Source organism: Equus asinus, chromosome 4, assembly GCF_041296235.1.
Source record: "Equus asinus isolate D_3611 breed Donkey chromosome 4, EquAss-T2T_v2, whole genome shotgun sequence".
Lineage (NCBI taxonomy): Eukaryota > Metazoa > Chordata > Mammalia > Perissodactyla > Equidae > Equus > Equus asinus.
The window spans coordinates 69,516,023-69,539,464 of NC_091793.1; the positions used below are offsets into that span (position 1 = coordinate 69,516,023).

The 23,442-nt window shown below is 46.6% G+C and overlaps 1 protein-coding gene across 13 annotated transcripts in view; it reads right to left on the reverse strand.

The window, feature by feature from the left end:
- Nucleotides 1-23,442, reverse strand: part of LOC123285344 (coiled-coil domain-containing protein 93-like) — a 157,142-nt gene that overhangs the window by 41,761 nt on the left and 91,939 nt on the right. For all 13 annotated transcript variants that reach the window (XM_070507484.1, XM_070507480.1, XM_070507483.1 and 10 more), the window contains one exon: nucleotides 13,321-13,412. In XM_070507484.1, the coding sequence (XP_070363585.1) occupies nucleotides 13,321-13,412 (92 nt within the window). The remainder of the gene's footprint in view (nucleotides 1-13,320; nucleotides 13,413-23,442) is intronic.

Here is a 23,442-nt window from a genome sequence, read left to right on the forward strand (position 1 = left end):
CTGGAGGCACGGACAGATGGCAGTGAAGGAGATGAGACAACAAACTCTGCTGCGCCCATGGAGCCATCACAGAGGGGGACAAACATTGAGCAGAGCACAGCAGGTTAGATGGCAGAAGTGCCACAGAGGAAAAGCAGGGCCGGGGGACCAGGAGAGGGGGGTGGGGGCAGTGGTGGGAGGAGACGAGAGAGGGGGAGGCCCAGATGGTGCAGGGCATGGGAGGTCCTGTGAGGACCTTCCTCTGGGTGGGGAGAGTCACGGTGGGGTGCTGAGCAAGGGGCCGGGCCCTGAACGCTGTGAGGGGAATGGGGTGGGTGACGGCAGGGAGACTGGGGTGGGGACGCTGTCACTGTAGACGGAGCAGGCAGGGAAGGCTCCTCAGGTGACATCTGAGCTGAGCCTTGTCTGGACCATGTTTCTAGCTTCTGTAACCTGATGCTTTAACATGTGTCCTGCGTGCACATGTGGACACGCCTTGTTCTGAATCCGATCAATTCGGCCTCCTGCCTCCCTCGTCATGCCGACCCGCCACCCCCAGGGAGAACCCTTCTTCTTGGGCCCATTTTTCAAATACAAACCAACCAATCCAGTGTCCATCCACACCCCAACTACCTCTATTGGACATGTGTAGTCGAGGCTGCTACCCCCGGGCCTTGTCCCCCAGGGTGGGTATCAGACAACTGGGACAGCCTCGTGCCCCAAAGCCTGTGAAGTTATTTAGACCAGCCAGTCCTGAGCCTGTTCACCCTGCCTCGCTGTTCCTTCCTCCAGAAATCACAGGAAAGGCTCCTCCTGCCCACAGTGTCCCCCGCTCCCTCTGCCTCCTGACCACCCTGGGGCTTCCCCGTGGGGCCCTGTGTGCTGTGGTGTGGCCCCTCTGGGAACTATGAGCAACAAACTATCTTGGCAATGGCATCATCTCCTCATCTGTTGGCCTTCCCGAACCTCCAGATTTCCATTAATACATTCTATTTTAAACCGGCCCTACAAGATATTTTGCAGACACTAAGCTTAAACAAATGAAGAACAAATATCTTTTACAAGGGTACTTTTTACTTCAAAGTATCTTTTTGGGGTCCAGGCAACAACACCAGTCTCTGAGGAAATTTAAGAAGCTCCCAGCAGCCCGCCACCGGCCCTGGGTGGGGCCAGAAGGAGAGATTGGCCTTGCCCCCTCACGCTGCCCAGCATGGAGGAGGTTGCCACGGCAGGTGACCTCTGGGCCCCCTGGAATGTTGCTGGTGCTGTGGGTGGAGGGGAAGGCCCCAGGCCCATGCAGGGGGGTTGGGCTGGGGGTGGCGGTCCTGGACTCCAGGCCTGGTAGGATCCTGGCAGGTTCTGTGGCCTTCAGCTCTGACTCCGCGTTCCCCTTAGGCAGCTGATGCTGGTTTGCAGCCCTGCAGAGCCAGGCGGGAAAGCCAGGTTTGATGCGATGGCGTCTCCCTGCGCACGCAGACGCCTTCAGCTGCACCGAGTAGGTGAGGGAGAAGCTACGGCTGCTGGGGTCCATGGGAGGCACATAAGGTCTTACGAGGATGCTGTGGCCCACCACCCGTGGTTTCTTGTCACTAAGCATTAAGTACGTGGCCATGAGGGAGTCATATCGCTTGTTTTTTAAAGAGTCTTCTATCCTGTCCTGCTGAAACCCCATGCTCAGCATTACACTCATTACCCAGGGATCCCTGGTGTCAAAGGGCAGCTCCTTGTAGGGCCGCAGTTTCTCTTGCCCCATATTCACCCAGCGGTCCTTCAGGATTTTCTGGATACTTATTCTTTTTTGTGGGTTGAGGGTGAGCATTTTGCCAAGGAGGTTCCTGCACTCCCAGGACAGGAACATCGGCAGCGGGAACCTCCCACTCAGCACCCGCCTGCGCACCGTCGCCAGGTCACACCCCCAGAACGGCGGGGCCCCGGTGAGCAGGAAGAACAGCACCACGCCCAGGCTCCACACGTCCGCCGGGGGCCCGGCGTAGGCTCGGCCCTGCAAGGTCTCCGGGGCCGCATACCAGGGGCTCCCGCACTGGGTGCTCAGCTCCTGGCCCAGGAACACGGCGCTGCTGCCGAAGCCCGACAGCTTCACGTTGCCCTCGCTGTCCAGAAGGACGTGCTCCAGCCGCAGGTCCCGGTGCACCACGCCCTTCCGGTGGCAGTACTCCAGGGCCGAGGCGAGCTGCCGAAACTTCCCTCGGGCCTCGTCCTCCGCCATGGGGCCGCTCTTCCGGATGTGGTCCAGCAGGTCTCCTCCACTCACGAGCTCGCTGACGATGAAGGCCGTCTGCTCTGTGGCCACGACCTCCAGCAGCTTGAGCACGTTCGGGTGGCGCACGGTCTTCAGGCTCTGGACCTCGCAGTGCAGCGCCTTTGCTCTGGAGGCGCTCTTCCCACTCCTCTCCACCATCTTAACCGCCACCTCGGTCCCGGTGGGCAGGTGCTGGGCCAGCTTCACCTTGCAGTAGCTGCTCTGCCCGATGGTCTTTAGCAGCTTGTAACTGGCTACATGGGTCTTACTGTTGCCAGAGGCGGCCGCCAGGCCCAGAGACATGGTGACCTGAAACTAACGCTAACTAACACTACTCCCTACTTACTAATTAGGCTAATAAACAAAAGTAACTAACACTAATGATTCTAAGAAGGGCACCTATACTAACTATAGTAACAAATAATACAAAGTATAATAAACACGTTAACTATGCTATCTACACTAACAATACGAACTATACTAACTGCACTAATACTAAAAGTACTAACTAAAAAATTTAAATAAAATGGGAGAAACAACAAAAACAAAGAAAAAATTAAAATGAGCAAAGAACGAAGAAAAATGGAGAAAAAGAAAAAAGGGAAAAGTAAAAAGAAAAATTAGAAAGACAAAAAGAATAAAAAATGAGAAAAATAACAAGAAAATAAAAATTAAAAAAAGAAAAGAACAGAGAAAAATAAAACAATAAAAAATCAGAAAAATAAAAATGAGAATAGAAAAAAGTGAGAAAGGAGAACCAAGAAAAATAAAAAAGAAAATAATAAACAAAAATGAAAAAAGAAACAAAGAAAAATAGAGAAAAAGAAAAAACTGAGAGAAAGGAAAAGAAAAATGAGAAAAAGACAAAAAGAATAAAAAAATGAGAAAGGAGAACAAAGAAAAATCAAAAAGAAAATAAAAATGAAAGAAGAAAAAACAGTAGATGAAAAAATAAACAAAATGGGGGAAAAAATCGGAGAAAACAAGCTGGGTGCGGTCTACCAACAGGTCACCAAAACAGCTGCCTGGGCAAAAGACCGAAAACCTAACCCCACCCAGAGGCTGATATAGGTTTTCATCAATTCCATCATAGTGGCTCCTTATGAGGTCAGAGCAAGAAAGGCACCAGGCATGGCTGGGGATAGACTCCAGTGGTTGGCTCACTTTTTGGTCTCAAGACCCCTTTACTCTTAAGAAAAAGGACCCCAAAGAGTTTTTTACTTGTGTGGGATATTAGAGAGTGGTGTTTCCTTTATTAGCAATTAAAATCTGTAGGATGCTTCAATGGCCTTTTCACTTCTAATTTAAAAATATGTAATCATATTTGGCTTTTAAAGACCTCATAACGACTAGACTTCAAATATTCAATTCCTTTTCCTTAAATTCTGATTAATCTGAAAATGATCCTACAACTTAACTGATAGTATAATACTATAGGAAAATGTTCTGTTGCATAAGACATGCGAAGAGACATCATTAACGTTCACAGAGCTGAGAGGAAGAGAGCTTTCCTCCTATTTTCCCCAGTTAGATCAGGAGGTGATTTCTCACCAGAAACCTTGGAGGCAAGAGGGCATGGGCTGACGTACTCAAAGTGCAGAAGGAAAAAAGAATCCAACCAAGAATCCTATATCTGGCAGAACTGTCCTTAAAACATGAGGGAGGAATTAAGACATTCCCATAGAACCCACGGCTGAGAGAGTGCTGTGCGCCAGACCTGCCTCCAGCAAGGGGAGTCCTTCAGGCTGAAAGGAAACCACAGGGGACCTTAACTTGACACCTTATGCAGAAATAAAGGTCTCTGGTCCAAGTAAGTATGCTGACTCCAGTGGAGAGGGTCCCAATTGAGTTGAACTGTCAGGGAATTGTCAGATGTCAGGGAATTGCTGGTGGTGTGGGAACACTTTGCCCCCCTATCCACACATCAGAAGTGGGTACTAGGATTCTAACCAGGTGAGCTCACAGTGTGCAAACCCACCATGCACACACTGAGGACAGAAGCACTGTGCAGTGTGTGTTCTAGTCTATAAAAACATTGAGAACAATAATCTGAAAGGGGGAAGAAGGAGGGGGGATAGACGATACGAGATTAGCTAGGAGCTGATAATTGCTGGAACTGGGCACATGGGGGGAGTAGTCATTATACTGTTTTTCCTACTTTCGTGTCTCTCTGGTTTTCCACAAGAAAAAACTGAACAAAAACACAAAAGTGAGTGAATTTGGATAGCCGCACTCCTGGACTCCTGCTAAGTGGCAGATGGGGAGCAGGCAGGTGATGCACCGTGGCTTCTGTGAGGTCGGCTCAGGCTGGACAGACCATCCTCCTCTCACAGCCACGCTGCAGAGCTGGTCCGATCAGATCTGTGGTCACGATCACGGCACCCCTTCTCTGGGTGAGAGCCCCATCAGAGCATGTGATCAAAGCCATGGACCCCACGCCAGAAAAAAGCACACACTCCACTGCAACTCTGGCCATGGAGAGTCCTGTGCACTGGCCACAGAGCAATGTCCAGCAATTGAGACAGCTGGCCCTGACTGTCCCAGCTTTGGGGTGCTCCACCGTGTCTTAACTATTTGGGGTGGTGCAGGCTTGGAGAAAGAGCTAGGCAATATGCACTTCAAGGACATGAAGATCTTTAGCCCAGGATGTGAGGCCAACATAAAAGGTGGCATGTTTCCCACCGCACACGGCTGAGAGAAGACGAGGCCTGTGTGGTCAGCAGGGGCAGGCGTGGGGGAAGTGGGAGCAGGGGTCAAAGGGCACACGCTGCAGTTAGCAGGATGAGTCAGTCTAGAGAGCTAACGTGCAGCAGTAATAACACTGCTGTCTCATGCACTGGAAATTTGCTGAGAATGGATTTCAGGTGTTTGCACCAAGAAAAAAAAAAGACAATTATGTGAGGAGATGTACATGTTAATTAGCTTTACTGTAGCAACCATTTCACTATGTATCGGAGTACCAAAACATGTTGTACGCCTTAAATATGTATAATTTTTATTCTCTTCCCAAAAAGGCAAGGTCTGTGGTAGGAATGGCCAGTAGCTGTACCTGGACTCTGTGATTTCTACGATGGAAGGAATGACACTCCTGCCAGGTTCAGGCCTAACCTTGAAAAAGACTGGCAAGTGGCACTTTCTCTCTCTTAGGAACCAGCCATGACGCTGTGAGGAAGCCCACGTGGCCACATGGCAGAGGACCAAGGCCCCTGGCCATCAGCCCCGCTGAGCTCCCAGCTTGTCAGCCATCACCAACTTGCCAGCATTGTGAGCAAGGCCTCAGCTGATGTCACAGAGGGCGGAGAGGAGCTGTCCCCCTGGGCCCAGCCCAAACTGAAATCGTGAGTGAATAAATGATGATTCTCATTTTAAAGCACTAACATAGGCGGTGGTTTGTTACACAACGACAGATAACCACAACACCCCTCCCCCCTTGCTCCATGCAGGCTCCAGTTCCTCAAAGGCCCCGAAGCCCCCGTTACTGGGTGAATGTTTGTGTCCTCCCCAAATTCCTATGTTGAAACCCTAACCCCCAGGGTGGCTGTAGCTGGAGACCGGCTTGTGAGGAGATGCTAGGGGCTAAATGAGGCCATGAGGGTGGGGCCCTAGCTTGGTAGGACCAGTGCCCTGACAAGAAGAAGGGACGAGAGCATGATCTCTCCACCACGTGAGGCCCTGGGGAGAAGGCGCCAGCCAGGAGGAGGGGCCCCCCAGGAACCCGCCCTGCCAGATGCTGATCTGGGGCCTGCAGCCTCCAGAACTGTAGGAAAATGAACTTCTGTTGTTCACGCGGCCGTCTATGGCACTCTATTGTGGCAGCCAAGCTGACAGATGCCCCCAGCCTCAAAGCCCCTGCCCACCCCTGCTCCTGCCTGGAAAGCTCCATGTACTTAATGCCTGCCATTGTCCCTCTCAGCAGCGGCCGCTCTATGCAGCGGCATCACTGACTGCCTCCACACCCTCGGCCGGGCCTCCACCATCCATCCCTCTCTGAGCAGCCGGCTGCTCTCCTCTCCACCCAGGCTGTTCTGCAGCTGATCCTCCTGGAGGATGCTGCACCTCCCTGAACTCCGCACAGGACCTGCGCACACGTGCTCTCGTTTAGAAAAGACAGCGGCACTGCCCAGGAAGGTCAGAGCACCTTTGGACCCAGAAGTTCTGCTCCCAGCTATAAATGCCAGTGAAGCGTGGGACACGGCCTAGGGTGGTGTGCTCTCGGAGCCTCAAGCTGGAATGGGCCTGCATGTCTCAATGGGACAATGGCTGAATATGGCCCATCCACACAAGGAACACAAAACAGCCACCAGAATGCAGGTACCCTGGCCGCCCCCAGCAGCCGAGTGAGTCACCCAGGCAGCCAGGCCGCAAACAGGGTGCACACTGCACTTTACGTAAAGGAGAAAAATGGGGAAAATGCAACGCCTCAGCTGAACGTGCCCCTGGGGAGTGAGACTATGAGGCTGAGGAGGGACACGACTGTCACAAAGTCAGGGCACTGACAGTCACCCCAGGGAGAGGGGCTTTTGTCAGGGGGGATACAAGTGCTTCTGGGCTGCTAGCAATATCCCATCTACTGACACAGGGGGTGAATACAGACATCTCCACGACATGAATCTTTAAACTGTACACACACACACACACATATGTATGCGTATACACTGGGTGTCTTCTGTGTGTCTATATCATAATTTTGAAAAGGAAAAAAAATGAGCAATTGTCCAACGAAGTGATGGATTACTATTTTAAAAAGGAGAAGAGAGCCCCCACTTTGCTCCTCCCATATCCAGGCCCCTTGTCACAGGTGGACACCCCCAGCCTCCCCTGCCAGAGCCCAGCCCCCCACCCCCCCTGAGAACTCGCCAACAGCAAATAAGATCCAAAGCAGGGAGTTCCCAGCGATGTGTGCTCCAGCTGCCTGAATGGAAACCCCTTGTTCTAGAAGGACATCGGACGCCCTGTCCAGCAATTCCAAGTGGGCATCGGTGCCCACCACAAAGCCCCCTGTGCTGGCAGGTGATGGAAGACTGGAATGGCCAGCAGAAACTTGTGCTGTCTCCTTGCTCCAGGGGACAGGGACAAGGAGCAGACAGCTCTCTGTCAGCGGGACGACTCTCCAAGGCCATTCTCAGGAAGCCTGAAGGAAAGCAAGCTGTGGACGGGGAGGAAGGGTGGTCTGGGAACAACGGGAGAGGGTGTTTGTCCTCGCTTTGTTCTCCATTTCATCACAGCTGTGCGGGAGGAAAGCAGGCAGGGCAGGGTGTGTGTGCGTATGTGTGAGTGTGTGGGTGTGCATGTGCACACCTCAAGCTTCATCTCCATCTCCATCTCTCCTGGGGGAAGCCAGATCCCCTACCTGTGAGCGGCCCTGTGGAGGGGCCCACATGGTGAGGACTTGACGCCTCCTGCCGCCAGCCACACACGGGAGATTACTGGTAGATTTCCAGCCCTGGGACGAGGCGGCCACAGCTGACATCCTCACTGACCCCACGAGAGCCCTGAGTCAGAGCTGCCCAGCCATGCTGCCCCTGGGCTCCTGACCCACAGAGACCAGAAGATAAACACTTACTGCAGTAGCTGCTCAGTGTCGGGGTCATTTGTCACCCAGCAGGAGAGAGACCCCTCCTCAGAGCCTCTCCGCTATCCCCCCGCTTGGCAGCCTTCACTCAGGGCCCCTGGAGCCGTCTCACATCTGTTTACCGTCTCTGCCTTTCTTGTTAGGAGGAAGCCCCTGTGACGACAGGGGATTTGTTAGGTTCACTGTAGGGTCCCCACATTCCAAGACAGTACAGAGGCTCCTTGACAAATGGCTGAGGTGCAGCAATGAGGCAAAGCAGCAGCCCCATCACTCTGACGTCCCGTGTCTGAGAAGCCAGAATATGACAGGGAACAAGCACGAGCCGTGAGTCAGTCCTTCCTGGTCCCAGCCCCAAGCAGCATGAGTCACCCAACCTGTAGGAGCCTCGGTTTGCTAGTCTGTGGATCAAGGATGATAGTAACAGCGGGAAGTCAGGCCAGTGTGCACTGTGGAGGCTAGGGGCTCTGAGAGCCAGTGCTCCTGGGACAAAGAGGGAGCTTCCTGCTGTCCCCTATTATAGCACAATAGATAACTGAGCCTTCACAGGGCCTTCAGAGGGTGAAGGTACAACTGATCATGTTTTTCACTCTTATTTCACTTCTCTGGTGGACCCTGCAGGCTGATTCACTCAAAATGTATGCCAAGCCCCTCCTTCTGTGCTTGGCTACATGGGAGTCTCTGGAAAAAACTGAAACCTGCATCTCCCTGACTCCCTTGCAGCTAGGGTTCTGCCAGTGGCCTCAGCTCCTCTGGACAGATGCCTGCCGGAGATTTAAAAGGTGGAAGTGAGCCCCCCAAGGTGGTGGAGGATGGGGCTCCTGGCTGGCAGGGGTCAGAGGGTCCGGTTCTCCCACAGCAGCATGCTCCAGTGTCTGGGCCTGAGCATCACAGGCAGTGGGGTTTCCACGGCAACAGTCGAGGGCAGGCTTACTGATTGTCCAGGTGACTGTTAGTGTTGTCCGTGGCCATGGGGCATCCAAGCTTGGTCCCCTGGTGGTCCTGGCATCTCAGTCCTAGCACCCATGAACAGATTCCCCTTTGCTCGAACCAGAAAGAATGGATTCTGTCGTCTGCAACTAATCACTGAGACTGGCACAAGTTCAGATTCTGAAATCACCTCTATTGTTTGTCTCGTGTGAAAAAAATACAGGAAAGTTTAAGAAAAATAAGTAAAAATCTTCTATAATCCCACTGCCTGGAAGTAATCACTGTAATATTTTTGCATGTTTCCTTCTGGACTTTGCCTTCTATCCATTTTGTTATATGGTCAAAATGACGGTTTATGTCATCCTATGCCACCTTTGCTCACTCAGCAGGGAGTGTAAAAGCGTCCCAGTCACCTTGTCCACGAGGCCTGCAGCAGCATTCTAAACTAAGTCAGTTTCCTCTTTACCCACTCTTACTTTTTTTAAACCATGTTCTTGAGGTATAATCGACATGCAAAAGCTGTGCAGATTTCCCACACACAATTTGATGACTTTGGAGATGAGTATTCATCTGTGAAGCCATCACCACCATCTATGCCATGAACGTATCCATCACCTCCAGAAGTTTCCTCCATCCTTTTTATTTATTATTGTGTGTGTGTGTGATAAGAATATCTAACATAAGATTTACCCTCTGAGCAAAGTTTTAAATACAACACCCAGCACTATTACCCAGAGGCACAGTAGCTCTCCAGGACATGCTCACCTTGAGTAACTGAGACTGTACCCTTTGACTGACACCTCTCCATGTCCCCTTTCCCCAGCCCCTGGCAACCACCACTCTACTCTCTTCTGTGAGTCTGACTGTCTTAGATGCCTCAAGTAAGTGGTATTACGTAGTACTTCTCCTTCTATGTCTGCCTTCCTTCACTTAGCATAACGTCTTCTAGACTCACCCAGGCTGTTAAAGTGGCACGATTTCCTTCTTTTTTCAAGGATGAATAATATTCCATTATGTGTGGCTAGTGGCTACCATGTGGGAACTCACAATTCTAAAAAACAAACTAAACATCAAGAACAATTGCCCCAGGACAAATTAAGACAAATATCAAACGATCTGCAACCCAGAACAAAATAGGGACATTAAAAAAGCCCTAAATATTAAGGACTGTGGGCCTTATTCTCCGTTCATCCAATAAGCATTTATTAACTACCTTCTATGAGCATGTCATGGGCCTCAACATCAGAGAGGACACAAACAGCCCAGGAGAGGCACATCATATTTCATTTACTAAGTACAGAATGAATTCAAGCCAACTCGAAATTAAGTGTCAAATAGCGTAGAGAAGGCTAACTCCAGCCTCTAGTGGCTGTGCTTCAAAATTCCACTTGCAAGTCAAACACATTGCACATAAAACGCATTTCCCCACAGCGGCCGTTTGTAGAGCATGGTTAGGTGTTTAAATTGGCTCCTAAAAGTTGACTGGACTCATAATAAAACTGAAATATTACAGAGTTTCAATTTTAAGTCTAAAATCAAAACTATGAGTTTTGTTTTTCCAACAGCATAACATTTGAATAAACATACTCAAACAAGTTTTTAATGGACACACGGTCCTTAAGGCCTTCAGCAGGGCTGACCAGGCTTAAAGCTCAGCCTTATTTGAGCCACTGAAAGTCTAAAAGGAGGAATAAGCTGCAATGCTGACCTCAAAGCCAGATGCACTGTGGGCCTCGGCTGACGAGTGATCTTCAGCCCCAAAGAGGAAACTCTATTTTCAGACTTTCTTCCTCTCGGAGTCAAAATACTCTCCCTCTGATCAAGAGGTGAGATGAAGAGGAAAACAGAAATCCTGACAACAGATAGGGGATCTGGATTCCTAGGTGGGGATGAGCAAGTAAGGGATGCCACAACATAAAGGGAGAGGCAGGATACAGCAGAGCGAGTCCCAGAGCCAGCAGGGGGCCAGCCTTGCTGGACTGGGGAAGGGAAGGCAGAGGGACTAAGAGCAAGAATAACGGGGCTGCAGGGAGCGTTAGTGCTAGGGGTACTGAGTATTAGGGACAAGGAGAACTGAAAGGAGAGGCTCAGGATAGCATCCTCATTTGAATCTAAAGGTCCCATTTAAGGGCATTTGAGAACAGAAAACTGCTGCTGCTAATAATGATGGTGATAATGGTGATGACAGCACCTAAGAGTTGACATTTACCATTTTCTACATAAGACAAACTGTTCAAAGTTATTCACATATATATTGTTATGTAATCCTCATTTAAGGGGAAAGGTCTCCATGCAGTGGAGAGTTCTGAACAGAACCCTGAGGAAAGAGTCGGAGAGCCAGAAAGGAGGGGAGGGGACTTGCCAAAGAAGGAAAACAAAACACACTTGTTGGCACTTTAACTTTATCCAATATACTCTGTCAGTTTTAACAACCACTCCTTTCTTATTCGGTCTCAGACCAAATAACTAAGACTACACCTGTCTTTCTAAAACCAAGAGCCAGACTCTCACTGGAGGCTCAAACAATATTTGTAGATAACAATAATGACACGCTTTTAGAGCCCAACAAACCTGAGTTCAAGTCACAGTCTGAGGCTCTTAATAGTTCTTAATCGTTAGTAGTTGACCTTGGGCAAATTATTTTTTAACCCTTCTGAATGCTGTCTTTACCATTCTCACAAAGGAGAATGAGCTAAAAAACTATCAAAATGTCCTAAGTATCCACTTGCCCACCTCTCACAAACCCACTCTCTCCTTGCCAGAAAGCTCCACAGAAAGCAAAATAATCCCTCTCCCAAAAAAACAAAAACAAAAAATCCTCATCACACACCTACCCTCGTCTGAGAAATCAGGAGAACTCAGCATGACCCACCAACAGGAACTAAGATTGGTACTGCGACACTGTGCCCCTTTCTCACCCTCCAAATGTGAGAGGAGTCACAAACAGAAGCTGTGCCCTGCTCCCTTCCGTAAAGAAAGCCCAGCCTGACTCTGGCCTCAAACTGCACCAAGCACTCCTGAGGATGCAGAGGATGTCTCGAATTTACCCAGCCCTCCCAAGGTGATAACAGCTACCATCTATCAGGCACGCAAAAGATCCAATTGGAAACTGAGGATTTCAAAACAAAGTATCGAAATAGCGTCAGCATGGTCTCCGTGAGGTGGGTCGTTTACCAACTCTCTGACTCCTTTTCACTCCCAGGAACATCGGAGGATCCATGATATTGGAGAAAATGGAGGTATGAACAATACAAACTAACAAACAGCACAAGATTCCCCTAAGTACTCTGGCTCTGGAACATGTGACATTCACAGAGGTTGTCTCTCCAGCTCTGGGTCACCCAGAGCAGTGCAGCCTCATCTACTCACTTGCAGCTTGGGCTTGGCTAGAAAGACCCCATCACGGTGCCTGTGGCGTGCAACCGTCCAGCTGCACAGGGCCCCCACAGGCAGAAGGGCCCCACACTTGGTTGTTGATGCTGTCTTGAAATTCTTGACAATTAATCATTATTAATAATTCTTAACAAGGGGCCCTGCATTTTCATTTATATTGGGTCCCATAAATTACGTAGCTGCTCTGGTACTGCCTGACTCAGAAGAGGGGTTCAATTCACAGCAGCAACTTGTCAGCTGTGGGGGCAGCCAACACACCAGGTGGCTTAGGGACAGAACTAACAACTAGTTAGAAAACAGACTAGTTTTCATCCTTGGGAAGGAAGGACTTGACCCCACACTACTCCCTCAAAAACAAAAACAAAGTGGTGATTGCAATTCCATTTGAAAGATGGAATAATTAAGCCAATTAAGCCTAATTTCCGCTGGTTCTATTACCCCAGAGGGGGAAGCCATCGGGTGCTCACTTAGGGAGACACTAGGTGGTAGTGCTGTTAGTTCCAGCCACGCAAGGAGGGTTGGGTTGTGAGGCAGCGCACAGCAACCACTTCCAGCATAAAGGAAGAAGCACAAGGAGGCACACTCACATGAAGGAGTCAGTCACCCTAAGTAGAAAACGCAGGACAAGAATGAAGGTCAACACCCAGGGTCAACCAAAAATTCAGTGAGGAGAAGCACTTCCGTGTGTGTGTTTCACAGAAAAACTGAGCATCTTAGATTGCTTTTTTAAAAATTAGAGACTTTTTTAAGAAGTAACAAACCACTTCTAAATTCTTTCTTCTGGTTAGGACAATTCTTCACAGGAAACCAAAACTCTTATTCTAACACTTAAAGAAGTAAAACTGCTATAACTGCTTTCAATTCTTTAGTTTATCTAAAGATTTCAACAAATGGCGGGGGCACGAAGTGCGGACCCTCCCCCCAGCTGCTGCAAATGCCCCAAACACCCCAACCCCCCAAGGAAGGCAGAGCCAGGGCTCCCTTCAAAGGTCAGGTCTCTAGCACCATCAGGAAACTTGGCTAACAACTTGAGAGAGAAAAGCCCCTGATGCTGGAAATCTAGGGTAAAAAACAGCAAACTCAATCAGGTAAAAGTCAACCAAGTTAATCGCAATGAAGCAATTCAAATTAGCTTTTCTTTCCAATGGTTCTATAAAATAGACACTTTAGACAGGGTCCCATTCATTACCTGCCATATTCCAAAAGTGTAGCATGGATTCGAGATTCTTCATCAAGCAGCTCCTCTTGGCATTTGTATTTCCGACGGGGCTTGTAAACATCCTAAGAAGTGGAGGAGACAGGGCACTTACTGCGTGTGAGAAGGCTCTCCTCCTGAGCTGGCTGCCAGATGCGTCCAGTCAGGCAGGGAGCGAGTCCTTCCCCATCACGGCGAGCGCGCATCTCTCCTGCGGGTCCACAGGGCGCACTCAGGGTCACTGCCTTCAAGGAGTCTGCTCCTTTGACTTCGGTACAGGTAGAAGTATTTCCACCCAATCTATTGTGTGCCAACTTTGTTTTAACTTAGCGGGTTTTTATGGTCCTATGACATTTTCATATTTTATGTAGTCAAAGTTATTAATCATTTTATATCTTACTTCCTATCCTAGGGATTGTGAAAAAAATTCTGGTATCTTACTTTTGTAATTTATATTTAGCTCTTTCATCCATCCAGATTTTCTTTTTTTTTGGTACAGTGAAAGGCAGGGATATTTTTTCCTGAATGGAAAATTAAGAATCCCAGCATTATCACTGTAATAGTCATTCTTCCCTGATTTAAAATGGCATGCATATTTAACATATGCCAATATTATCCTCTTCAGTTGCTCTTGCTTTATGAGTCTCTATCATGTCTCCACTGTCCTTTTTCAAACTTCCTGACTATTCTTACACATTTTCTCTTCCAGATGAATCATAGTATCAGCTTGTCAAGTTCATTATGGAAAACTATTGTTTTGATTAGTATCACCTCAAATTTATAGGTTTCTTCGGGAAGAACCAACATCTTTATAATATTGAGTGTTGCACTGAGAAACAAGGGTTCTCTCTCTATTCAAATCTTTTTTGTTCCTCAATAAAATTTTCCAGAAAAAATACAAAATTTGCACAGTCACTACATAGCCAGACCTTTTCACCACCCAGAGTGGCAAACCAGTTCAACAATCACAGACATATATATGTTAACCCACAATCCTTACAAAAAAGTCCTGAAATGGCAAAGGAGATGTCAATTCTTAGGCTCTAACACAGGAGAAGGAGAGTGGCTACAAATCCTTCAGAGATACATATCTTTTTTCATAAAAGTGTTTCGAGGTTTATCCTCAAAAAGATGTATGAAAACATAAAATGCGCTATAAATTTTCACTGACTTTTTAAATTACTAGAGTGTGATTTAGTTATAAATGCAGAAGAAAATATAGATCTATTTTGTGTAGGACACCTTCTGAAACTATATCTCTCTATATATATCTACATATACATGTCTTTTATATATATATCTTTTCTCTTTCTCTCTCTCCCTGTCTTCTAAAGAAAGCATACGGCATGTACCAGGTGCTCAATTAATGTTGGTCTTCACCTCCAGATAACCTGGTTTGTCATTCTACCCCAAATAAATGTCCTAGTTGACTGCCAAGCTAGCAGTCAAATAATACCTTAGTAATATTTTCTCAAGGCTCTGGGTACAAATAGGCAGCTGTTTACACAACCAAGGTATTCCATTTGTTTCTGGACCTTTTCTTCTCCACCACCAGAGTTCAACACATCTAATCTTTACCCAGACAACACCAAGACAAGTGTTCCTGTTAGGCTTCTCCAGATAGTGGCATTTTTATTCTAATTAGAATTGTTCCCCCCTTGAGAATTCTAGTTAATTTTATTATTTTACTTTTTATTATGAAAAGTTTCAAACATACAGAAAAACATTTGTTCTACAACACATACTACAGAATCTCAACAATTTTGTAGAAAAGGAATGGAAAAGAGTCCGGGATGATGCTGAAGGTTGTTCTTATAATTGCTGCCACAAACATTCCCTAGTTTGCTGCTAGTGTCTACATGAATAGGAAACTATAAATAACATAAAACAAATTTATAGGGAAAGGAAAATATAATTAACCCATATGATGTCACTTACTGTGTATGGTTTAATTTCCAATGAGCTCGACTACTGTAGCAGTACCATATTATTGAGCTTAACTGCTATCTTCCTTAGTTACCACAGTCAATGACCTGAGACAGGAAACTGGATTCTTCCAAAGAAGACTGACTCCAAAACAAGAGCATACTGAAACCAACAGCTACAAAGACCTTCTATTCTGGCAAACAATGACAACGTTGGCCTTTATGTAATCACTCCTTATACTTTAAAGCACCTCACCTTTTGCATTTTATAATTACTCTATGAAGTACAGGCAGGGCAGATGCTGTTACCTCCACGTTACTACTGAACAAGCAGAGATTAAATAATTTGTCCAGGATCTCTAGAATAGTATCCAGCGTAGCCCTACGTACCCTGGCTGCCAGTCCCAAGGTTTTTCCACTACACTAACTTGCCTCTGGTGGGCATTCTAGTCCCCCACCAGCCATTTCCGCTGAGCCCCCTCACAAGACTCACTACACAAGGTGAGGCTGCCACATGGATCTTTACAATGGTTTGCTTAGGGACCTAAATGTTATAGAGGTTTCCAGGCCAAGTGTAAAAAGAACTACTGCCAAGTCACCCTTCGCAGCAATAGGAGTCAGGAACACTGATGTCTAGTCCCATCTCTGCCACTAACTAGCTCTATGACCTTGGGAAAGGCAGTTCCTCTCATTGGGCCTATTTCTTCATCTGTAAAATGAAGGTTGGACTAACAGATCTTGAAGGATACTCCCAGTCTCTCATTCTTCATGTTCTTTTAATCCTGCAAAGATACTGATGTGGTAACATAATTCCATCAATAATTTAAAGTCTGTGATTAATTAAAAAAATGCTTTACACTTGATTGTGTTTTTAAAAAAGAAACAGAATCAACTTATCTTTTGCCATTGATAGTGGGAGCAATAGTAATGGCAATCATTTATTGAATGCTGGGTATGTGCCAGGTATATACTGCTCTATATGTGCTGCTCATTTGATCCTCACATCTACGAGGGTAGCTATCCTTGTTTTCCTTGTACAGATGATGAAACAGGCACAGAGAGGTTAAACAGCTTGCCCGTGGGGACAAAGGTGGTAAATGATAGAGGCAGGATCACTCCAGAACTGGGACTCTGCAAGGTGTTTGATACCCCAACTTTGACCACACGTCATGTTGTGTTCTGATCATTTGTCTCAGTAGATGCTAAAGGACACATGCATGGGATTAAAGAATTAAGGGGAGTCCTTTGTAAAGCAGAGATTCTTGCACTGTGAGAGTCACACATCTCTATTTAGCAGGTTCACCGGTGAGAGCAACTGCTCTGAATCACATCCAAACACCAGGGTGAGGGAGTAGCAGAGCACAGCGCCAGGCAGTGTCTGCGGCAAAGCCCTGACTGCTGCCCCTCACAACTCCTTTATGACCTAAAGGAGCAGGCAGTGAAACAGTCACTACCAACTTGGCATCCTACACTCCAAAGCTCCAGTGGGCCAGACCACACCCCACCCGGCAGGAAGCCACACTCCTGGGTTGCCTCCACTGACCTTAACAGCTCACTGTCACAGGGCTCAACAGGCAAACCCATAACAGACACGCCTCAGCCCGTGAGCCCCGTGAACAAACTGGCTTCCACCTAAAGGGGCTCCACAGATGTTTCCACCACCAAGGGCAAAGTCCTGAAAGATCCCATGAGAAACAGTTATAACTGAGACAAATACATTTGTTTGCTTTTTCATTCTCACATTAATAACACAACAACAAACAGAACAAAGCCCCTGGGTACTGAGCAAAGGAAATGATGAGAGATGGACGGACGGCGATCATTTCTGAAGAGAGGAACATGTCTATAGACAGGAAAGTTAGCTGGGGAGGCAGACTTCTCCAGACACCCCAAGCCTTAATTCTTTTCTCTTCTCTTTTACATGAGCCCTGCAGGCATGTCTTCTGCTCTGAGGTCCAGCACAAGTCCCGCCTCGGGTCTCCTTGAGTCTGTACCAAGCAGTATAACTTAGTAAATAAGAATCAGGTCACTGCATTATATATATGAGCCACAGATGGCTTCTGCATGTTGGCTCCTAGGTTTATTTCTTCACAGCAGTCTGAGACCTGTTGGCTCAAAAGCCTGCCAGTGCCAAACTCAAATTTTTACACAGCCAATTGTCTTAAACATGGCCCAAATAAGCAGACTCTTAGCCACTTACAGTCTGGGTACATTGCATACTCTGTGAAACTGCACCTAGCACGTGCTAACCATGCAGGATAAGTCCTGGGGCTATAAAGAACCCAAGCCCTTCAGACACCTCTAACCCAGAGACTTCCCTTTGTGCTGCTGAGCAACATCACCTAGACACTGAAACTTCCTCTGTGATGCCCCCGGGGGGGGGGGGTCCCTTCTTCCCTTCCCCTTCTGGATGGTGGCCCCTGTGCCTAAGCCTCTGGATGGCCACATATTGTGAGAGACTCCCTCACCGCACATGCAAACCTGTCAAAGCACAGCCCAAATAAAGCTTGTGTGCGCTACTGCCACCTTGTGGTCCCCAAACCCCGAATCTCTTACTGGAATGTCCCTGCTTTTACTCCAGCTCCTGGAATGTGGTCTGGCACACAGTGAGTGCTCAATTACTATTACTGAATGGTTGCCTGGCCCCGTGGCCGAAAAGTTAAGTTCGCGTGCTCTGCTTCGGTGGCCCAGGTTTTGCTGGTTCGGGTCTTGGGCGCGGCCCTAGCACTGCTCATCAAGCCGTGCTGAGGCAGCGTCCCACACAGCAGAGCCAGAATGACCTACCACTAGAATGTACAACTATGTACTGAGGGGCTTTGCCGAGAAGAAGAAGAAGAAGAAAAGTCTGGTAACAGATGTTAGCTCAGATGTCAATCTTAAAACATATATATTATTGAATGAATACATGGGGTCAGACAGATAAGGTTTTAGTCCCTGCTCCAATACTCACTACCTGTCTGATTTAGGGCGAGTTATTTTAACCTCTGGTTTTCTATCTGTAAAACAGGTATAAGTAAAGTTATTGTGAGGATTAATCAATCAATATATTTAACGGTATCTGACAAATAATAAAGGATAAGACATATATTTTTTGCATATTTTTATCAGACATTTGCTGAATGAAGAGGCCCTCCTCACAGAATGCCCTATGGAAGAACACAGTGGAGTAGTAATTTTAAATGACCTGGTTTCTTAGATGATCCAGTAAGTTCAGCAATGCATTTCCTTTCAACTAGACTGGAAGCTCTAAAAAGTCTTGTTTTTTCCTGTCCCCTCTATTCTCATACACAATTCTAAACATTACCAAAAAATGCTCAATAAATAATAAATGAATATATCTTTTGGGGTTTTGGGTCAAAATTCACAGGTACTCTCTACTCAAGGTTAAGAGAGAGTAATAGACTTCGCTGCACAGGACAGAGACTTCATGAACATGGAAGGCTGACAGCTCAAAAAGGAGGAAGTAAGCTATACAGCAGCACACTGAGACAAATGAGCGATTATTATGATGATGCAAAAGTGGAAGGTGGTAAGGGGAGGCTTGTCCTGGGTGGCAACAATTTCATTTTCTTACGTCCTTTGAAAAATACCACCTCTTATGAAGCAAGCCTTCTGCAAAGCAGCTAGCCATTCTGTGAAAAGGAGGTATGGAGAGGACAAGAAAGTAATGTGAAAATTAATAAACAGAAACTTCATTTACAATGGAGTCAGGAGGCCAGAAGAGGAAGCTCTCATGCCCTATAATGATGGCAAAGCCCAAGTGAATAAGACCAGCTCTTCTTGCCCAGCAAAAGCTCAGCCAGTGAGAGACTGTCACAACTCGGCCCATGGAAGCCAGTACACTGTGAACTCTCAATTCCTCCAATAGACTCTTTGTTTACAACAGCCCTCCCCACTTCCTCTTGTCCTCTATGAACGAGTTCCTCCTCCCTTTGTTGCTCTGAACTTGCAAGGGGCTCACTATGGTTGTGGATCCTGAATTGCAATTCTCTGTTGATCCTGAATCATTTCATTGGAACTGTGCTGTTCAGCCTTCGGCCCCATTCCTTTGGAACTGGGCTGTTCAACTGGAACTGGGCTGTTTAGCCTTTGGATTAGGATGTTCCACTGGAACTGTGCTTTTGGCCTTCAAGCTGACCCCCGCCACTCCCCACCCCCCCACCCCGGATTAAGCTGTTCTCTTAGAATTGTGCTGGTATTAAACCTGCAGGCTGTTTAGGCTGTTTGAACACATTTTGAGGCCCCCTGTGTTGCACAGGGACCCTGGCTGATTTTATATTTAAAAACCATAGTTCTGAGCCAGCCCTGATGACCTAGTGGTTAAAGTTCAGCACTCACCACTTCAGCAGCCTGGGTTCACTTCCCAGTTGCACAACCACACCATCTGTCTGTCAGTTGCCATGCTGTGGTGGCGGCTCACAGAGAAGAACCAGAAAGACTTACAACTAGAGTATACAACTATATACTGGGACTCTGGGGAGGGAAAAAGGAGGAATATTGGCAACAGATGTTAGCTCAGGGTGAATCTTCCCCTGCCAAAAAAATAATAATTCAAAGATAATCAAGTTTAAAAAAAAAATTAAAAGAAACTAAAACGTAAGATTGCCCTCATACGCCATATTTAAAAACAATAACAATGACAACAACAAAAAAAACATAGTCCTCACTCATTCACGTCTCTAACTAAACAGATCAACTTAACCAAAGGTAATTTAGAACACCAATGGCAATTATAGGGAACTTTTGAACTCTCCAAACTTACTTTTTTAAAAACCAAATCAGACAACCATAACTCCATAATTTCCAAAACTGAATGCAATACCTATTTTGAATGGTATTTTGAGGCTTCCAAACATTATCACAAGGCTAAAATTGCCTCTTTGCAAAATAAAAATTTAAGATTAAATGAGGCAAACAAATGATTAAAGAAAGATAAAATGGCTTCCCAAACTTGACATTCCTCTTTCCCGGCTTCTTTGTCTCAGGCTCTGCCAAGGGCCAAGCATGGAAATTTGTCCAGGACTTCCAAGCAATAAACAACATTGTTATCCCTTGACATCCTGTTGTTCCTAACCTTCATATGCTACTAACACCCATTCTCAGTGGAAGTAAATCCTTTATGTAACTGATTTGTGCACTGTGTTCTTAGTGTCTTCTGGTTGATGAAGCTACCTGGTACCTTTTTGCCTTTACTTGGGAAGGAAAACAATTCACCTGTACAGTAACACCTCAGGATTTTACTGAGAGTCCCCATTTCTCACGAAGCCTGAAAGCTGATCTGGACGATAGAAAGTTCCCTAGGGGTTCTACTTTGCTGCAATATGTGGGCCATCTGCTTCTTTGCTCATCTTCCCTTGCCTCCTCACAGGAAGACAGCATCCAATCACTAAAGCTTTTAGCCTTTAAGGGACACAAGTCACTAATGAAAAATTGTAGTTTGCCCAAACCCAGGTTCGATATTTAGGGCATCTGATATCAGAACAAGGGCCACACCTAGATCCAGATAGGCTTCATAGTGTCCTGTTTCCAAAACCCAAAACTAAGCACCAACTGTGAGGTTTTCTTGGGTTAGTTGGCTACTGCCAAAATTGGATTCCAAATTTCTCTCTTATGGCCAAACCTCTGTATGTTTTACTAAAGAAAAACCCCAACTCAATTTTGTGAGACGACTAGGATGACATAGGCTTTAAGGCATAAAGGAGAGTTTAACGAACCCACCTGCCCTTGGACATCCCAACTATCAGATTCCCTTTTTCCTTTTTATATATGAATAGAAAGGGAATGCCCCTGGGGTACTCACATGAAGAAACAGAGACCACCATGGACCCATAGGGTATTATAGCCAGCAAGTGGACCTTGTAGCAAGGGGATATCCCCTTGTCCTAGAACCAAAACTGCCACTGCCCTTTAGGTCAAGGCCACCAAGGAAACTGTGGGATCCCCTTCAACTATCTTTGTACCTCATGCAGTAGAAGCCCTCCTGAATTCTCACCACATTCAACATACTTCAGCCAGCTGCCTCATCTCCTATGAAATCCTTTTGGTAACTGCTTCTCATGTAACTCTATCACGTTGTAATAAACGTAACCTGCTACTCTTCTCCCCTCCAGTACCAACAAAGCCCCTCGTGACAATTTAACACCGCCAGATCACCTCCTGACCCCTCATGACGATCTCAGGAAACTCCCCCAAGTAACATCAACTTCTCATGGTTCACTGCTGGTTCTTATTTAAAAGGCGACAATGGCCAACACTGTGCTGGGTATGCTATTGCAACTCCTTTTGATATTGTTGAGGCAGCAACTTTACCTATGGCTTCTTCAGCCCAACAGGTCTAATTATAGGCTATAACACAGGCTTGTACTTTAGCCACGGGCAAAACTGCCAACATTTATACTAATAGTAGACACACTTTCAGAGTAAGCTTATGATTTTGGAATGTTGTGAAAGAAATGGGGCTTGCCTACTTAAAAATGGCCCCTACATTCAGAAATTATTAGATGCTATACTTTTACCTGCTCTTTAGCTATTATCAAGATACCGCGGCATTCTAAACTTGAATCTCTGGAAGCAAAAGAAAATCACCTTGCTGAAACTTCCACAAGGAATACTGCCCTTAAAGGAACCAACAGCAGCCAAGCCTTTGTCATGATCCAAAGGGATATTTCCCCAAACGATAACTTAGCAAAACTGGCTAGAGAAGCCTAACAGTTGGCCTCAGAAGAGGAAAAAGAGTGGAAATTCAACAGTTGTTGGTTTGATAAGAGAAGAGAAAGCTCTGGTTCAAACTAAATACCAACCAAGTCCTACCACGTACTCCAGAATGCCCCCTCCTAAACAGTGTACATGCATTTAACCACTTGTCTATTGACAAAGTGATAGCATTCATGAATCAATATTGGTGGGGAAATAGAAACAAGGCCACAAGAAATGCATACCTCACTTGTTCCACTTGTCCAAAATATAATCCAGGGAAGCCTGTTTGTATTGTTCCCAGACATTTTAAATGGTCTAACGAACCAGTCGAGGTTTGGCAAATGAATTTCAGCCAACTTCCCCTGTCTCGTGGATATAAATTTGTTTAATCATGGTCTGTGTCTTCTCACTGCACTGAAGCCTTCCTTTGCAGACAGGCTAATGCCTCTTCTGTAGCTAAGATCCTTTTGGAAAGGAGATCCCACCTGAGGAACTCCTCTGGAACTTCATGATGATCGAGGAACCCCTTTTACCTGTCAGGTACTTTGCAACACGGTAAAGGTCTAACAGATGCTAACAAAATTAAGCACGTTCTGGTAGAGCAATCTTTTCACGGTGTGCTCCAGCGAGACCAAGACCTTAAGCATCACACCTTGCACCCTGGAGATTCCATCTATTAGAAAAGACACCTCCAGAAGGACTCTCTTCAACCTCGCTGGAAAGGCCCCTATCAGGTACTGCTAACTAACCCCTCCTCCACAAAACTCTTGGAATAGACTCTTGGATTCATGTGACACATCTAAAGAAACCACCAAACCCTGACCAGACCTGCACATCATCTGGTGACTTGAAAGTAAAGATTTCCTGGAATTAAAGCAGATGACATCTGATGAGACAGCTTTCCCAAGATCTCCAGACTAGGCCTGCTGGGAGCTTGTCTGCCAAACCTCTGATGCTGACATAACGCTTCAGATGACCTCCAATGCCTATGATCTTGATAAGATATGGACTTAAGGAAGAAAAAAACCACCCTGAGAATTCTCCCTCCTATTCCTCCTTGTTACTTGAATGTGACCTCAATAGGTTTCCAACCTGTGCACTTTCCCTCTGATGTGGGACATGACACCCAGGAAAATTCCTTAGCACCAGGAATAAAGGCCGATAAAATCAGGAAAACCTCTCAATCAGCGATGCTTTCAGAGAAAGGTCTTGATCAAAAGAGAAAAATGTGAAAATTAATCAATAGAAACCTCATTTAAAATGGAGTCAGGAGGCCAGAAGGGGAAGCTCTCACACCCTACAACAATGGTCGAGCCCACGTGGAAGAAGAAAGACTTCCTCTTCTTGTCCAGCCAATGAGAGACTGTCACAGCCAGTGAGAGAGTGTCACAACTCAGCCAGTGAAAAGCCAGTACACTTTGAACTCTGAGTTCCTCCAATGGACTCTTTGTTTACATTAGCCCTCCCCACATCCTCTTCCCCTCTATGAAAGAGT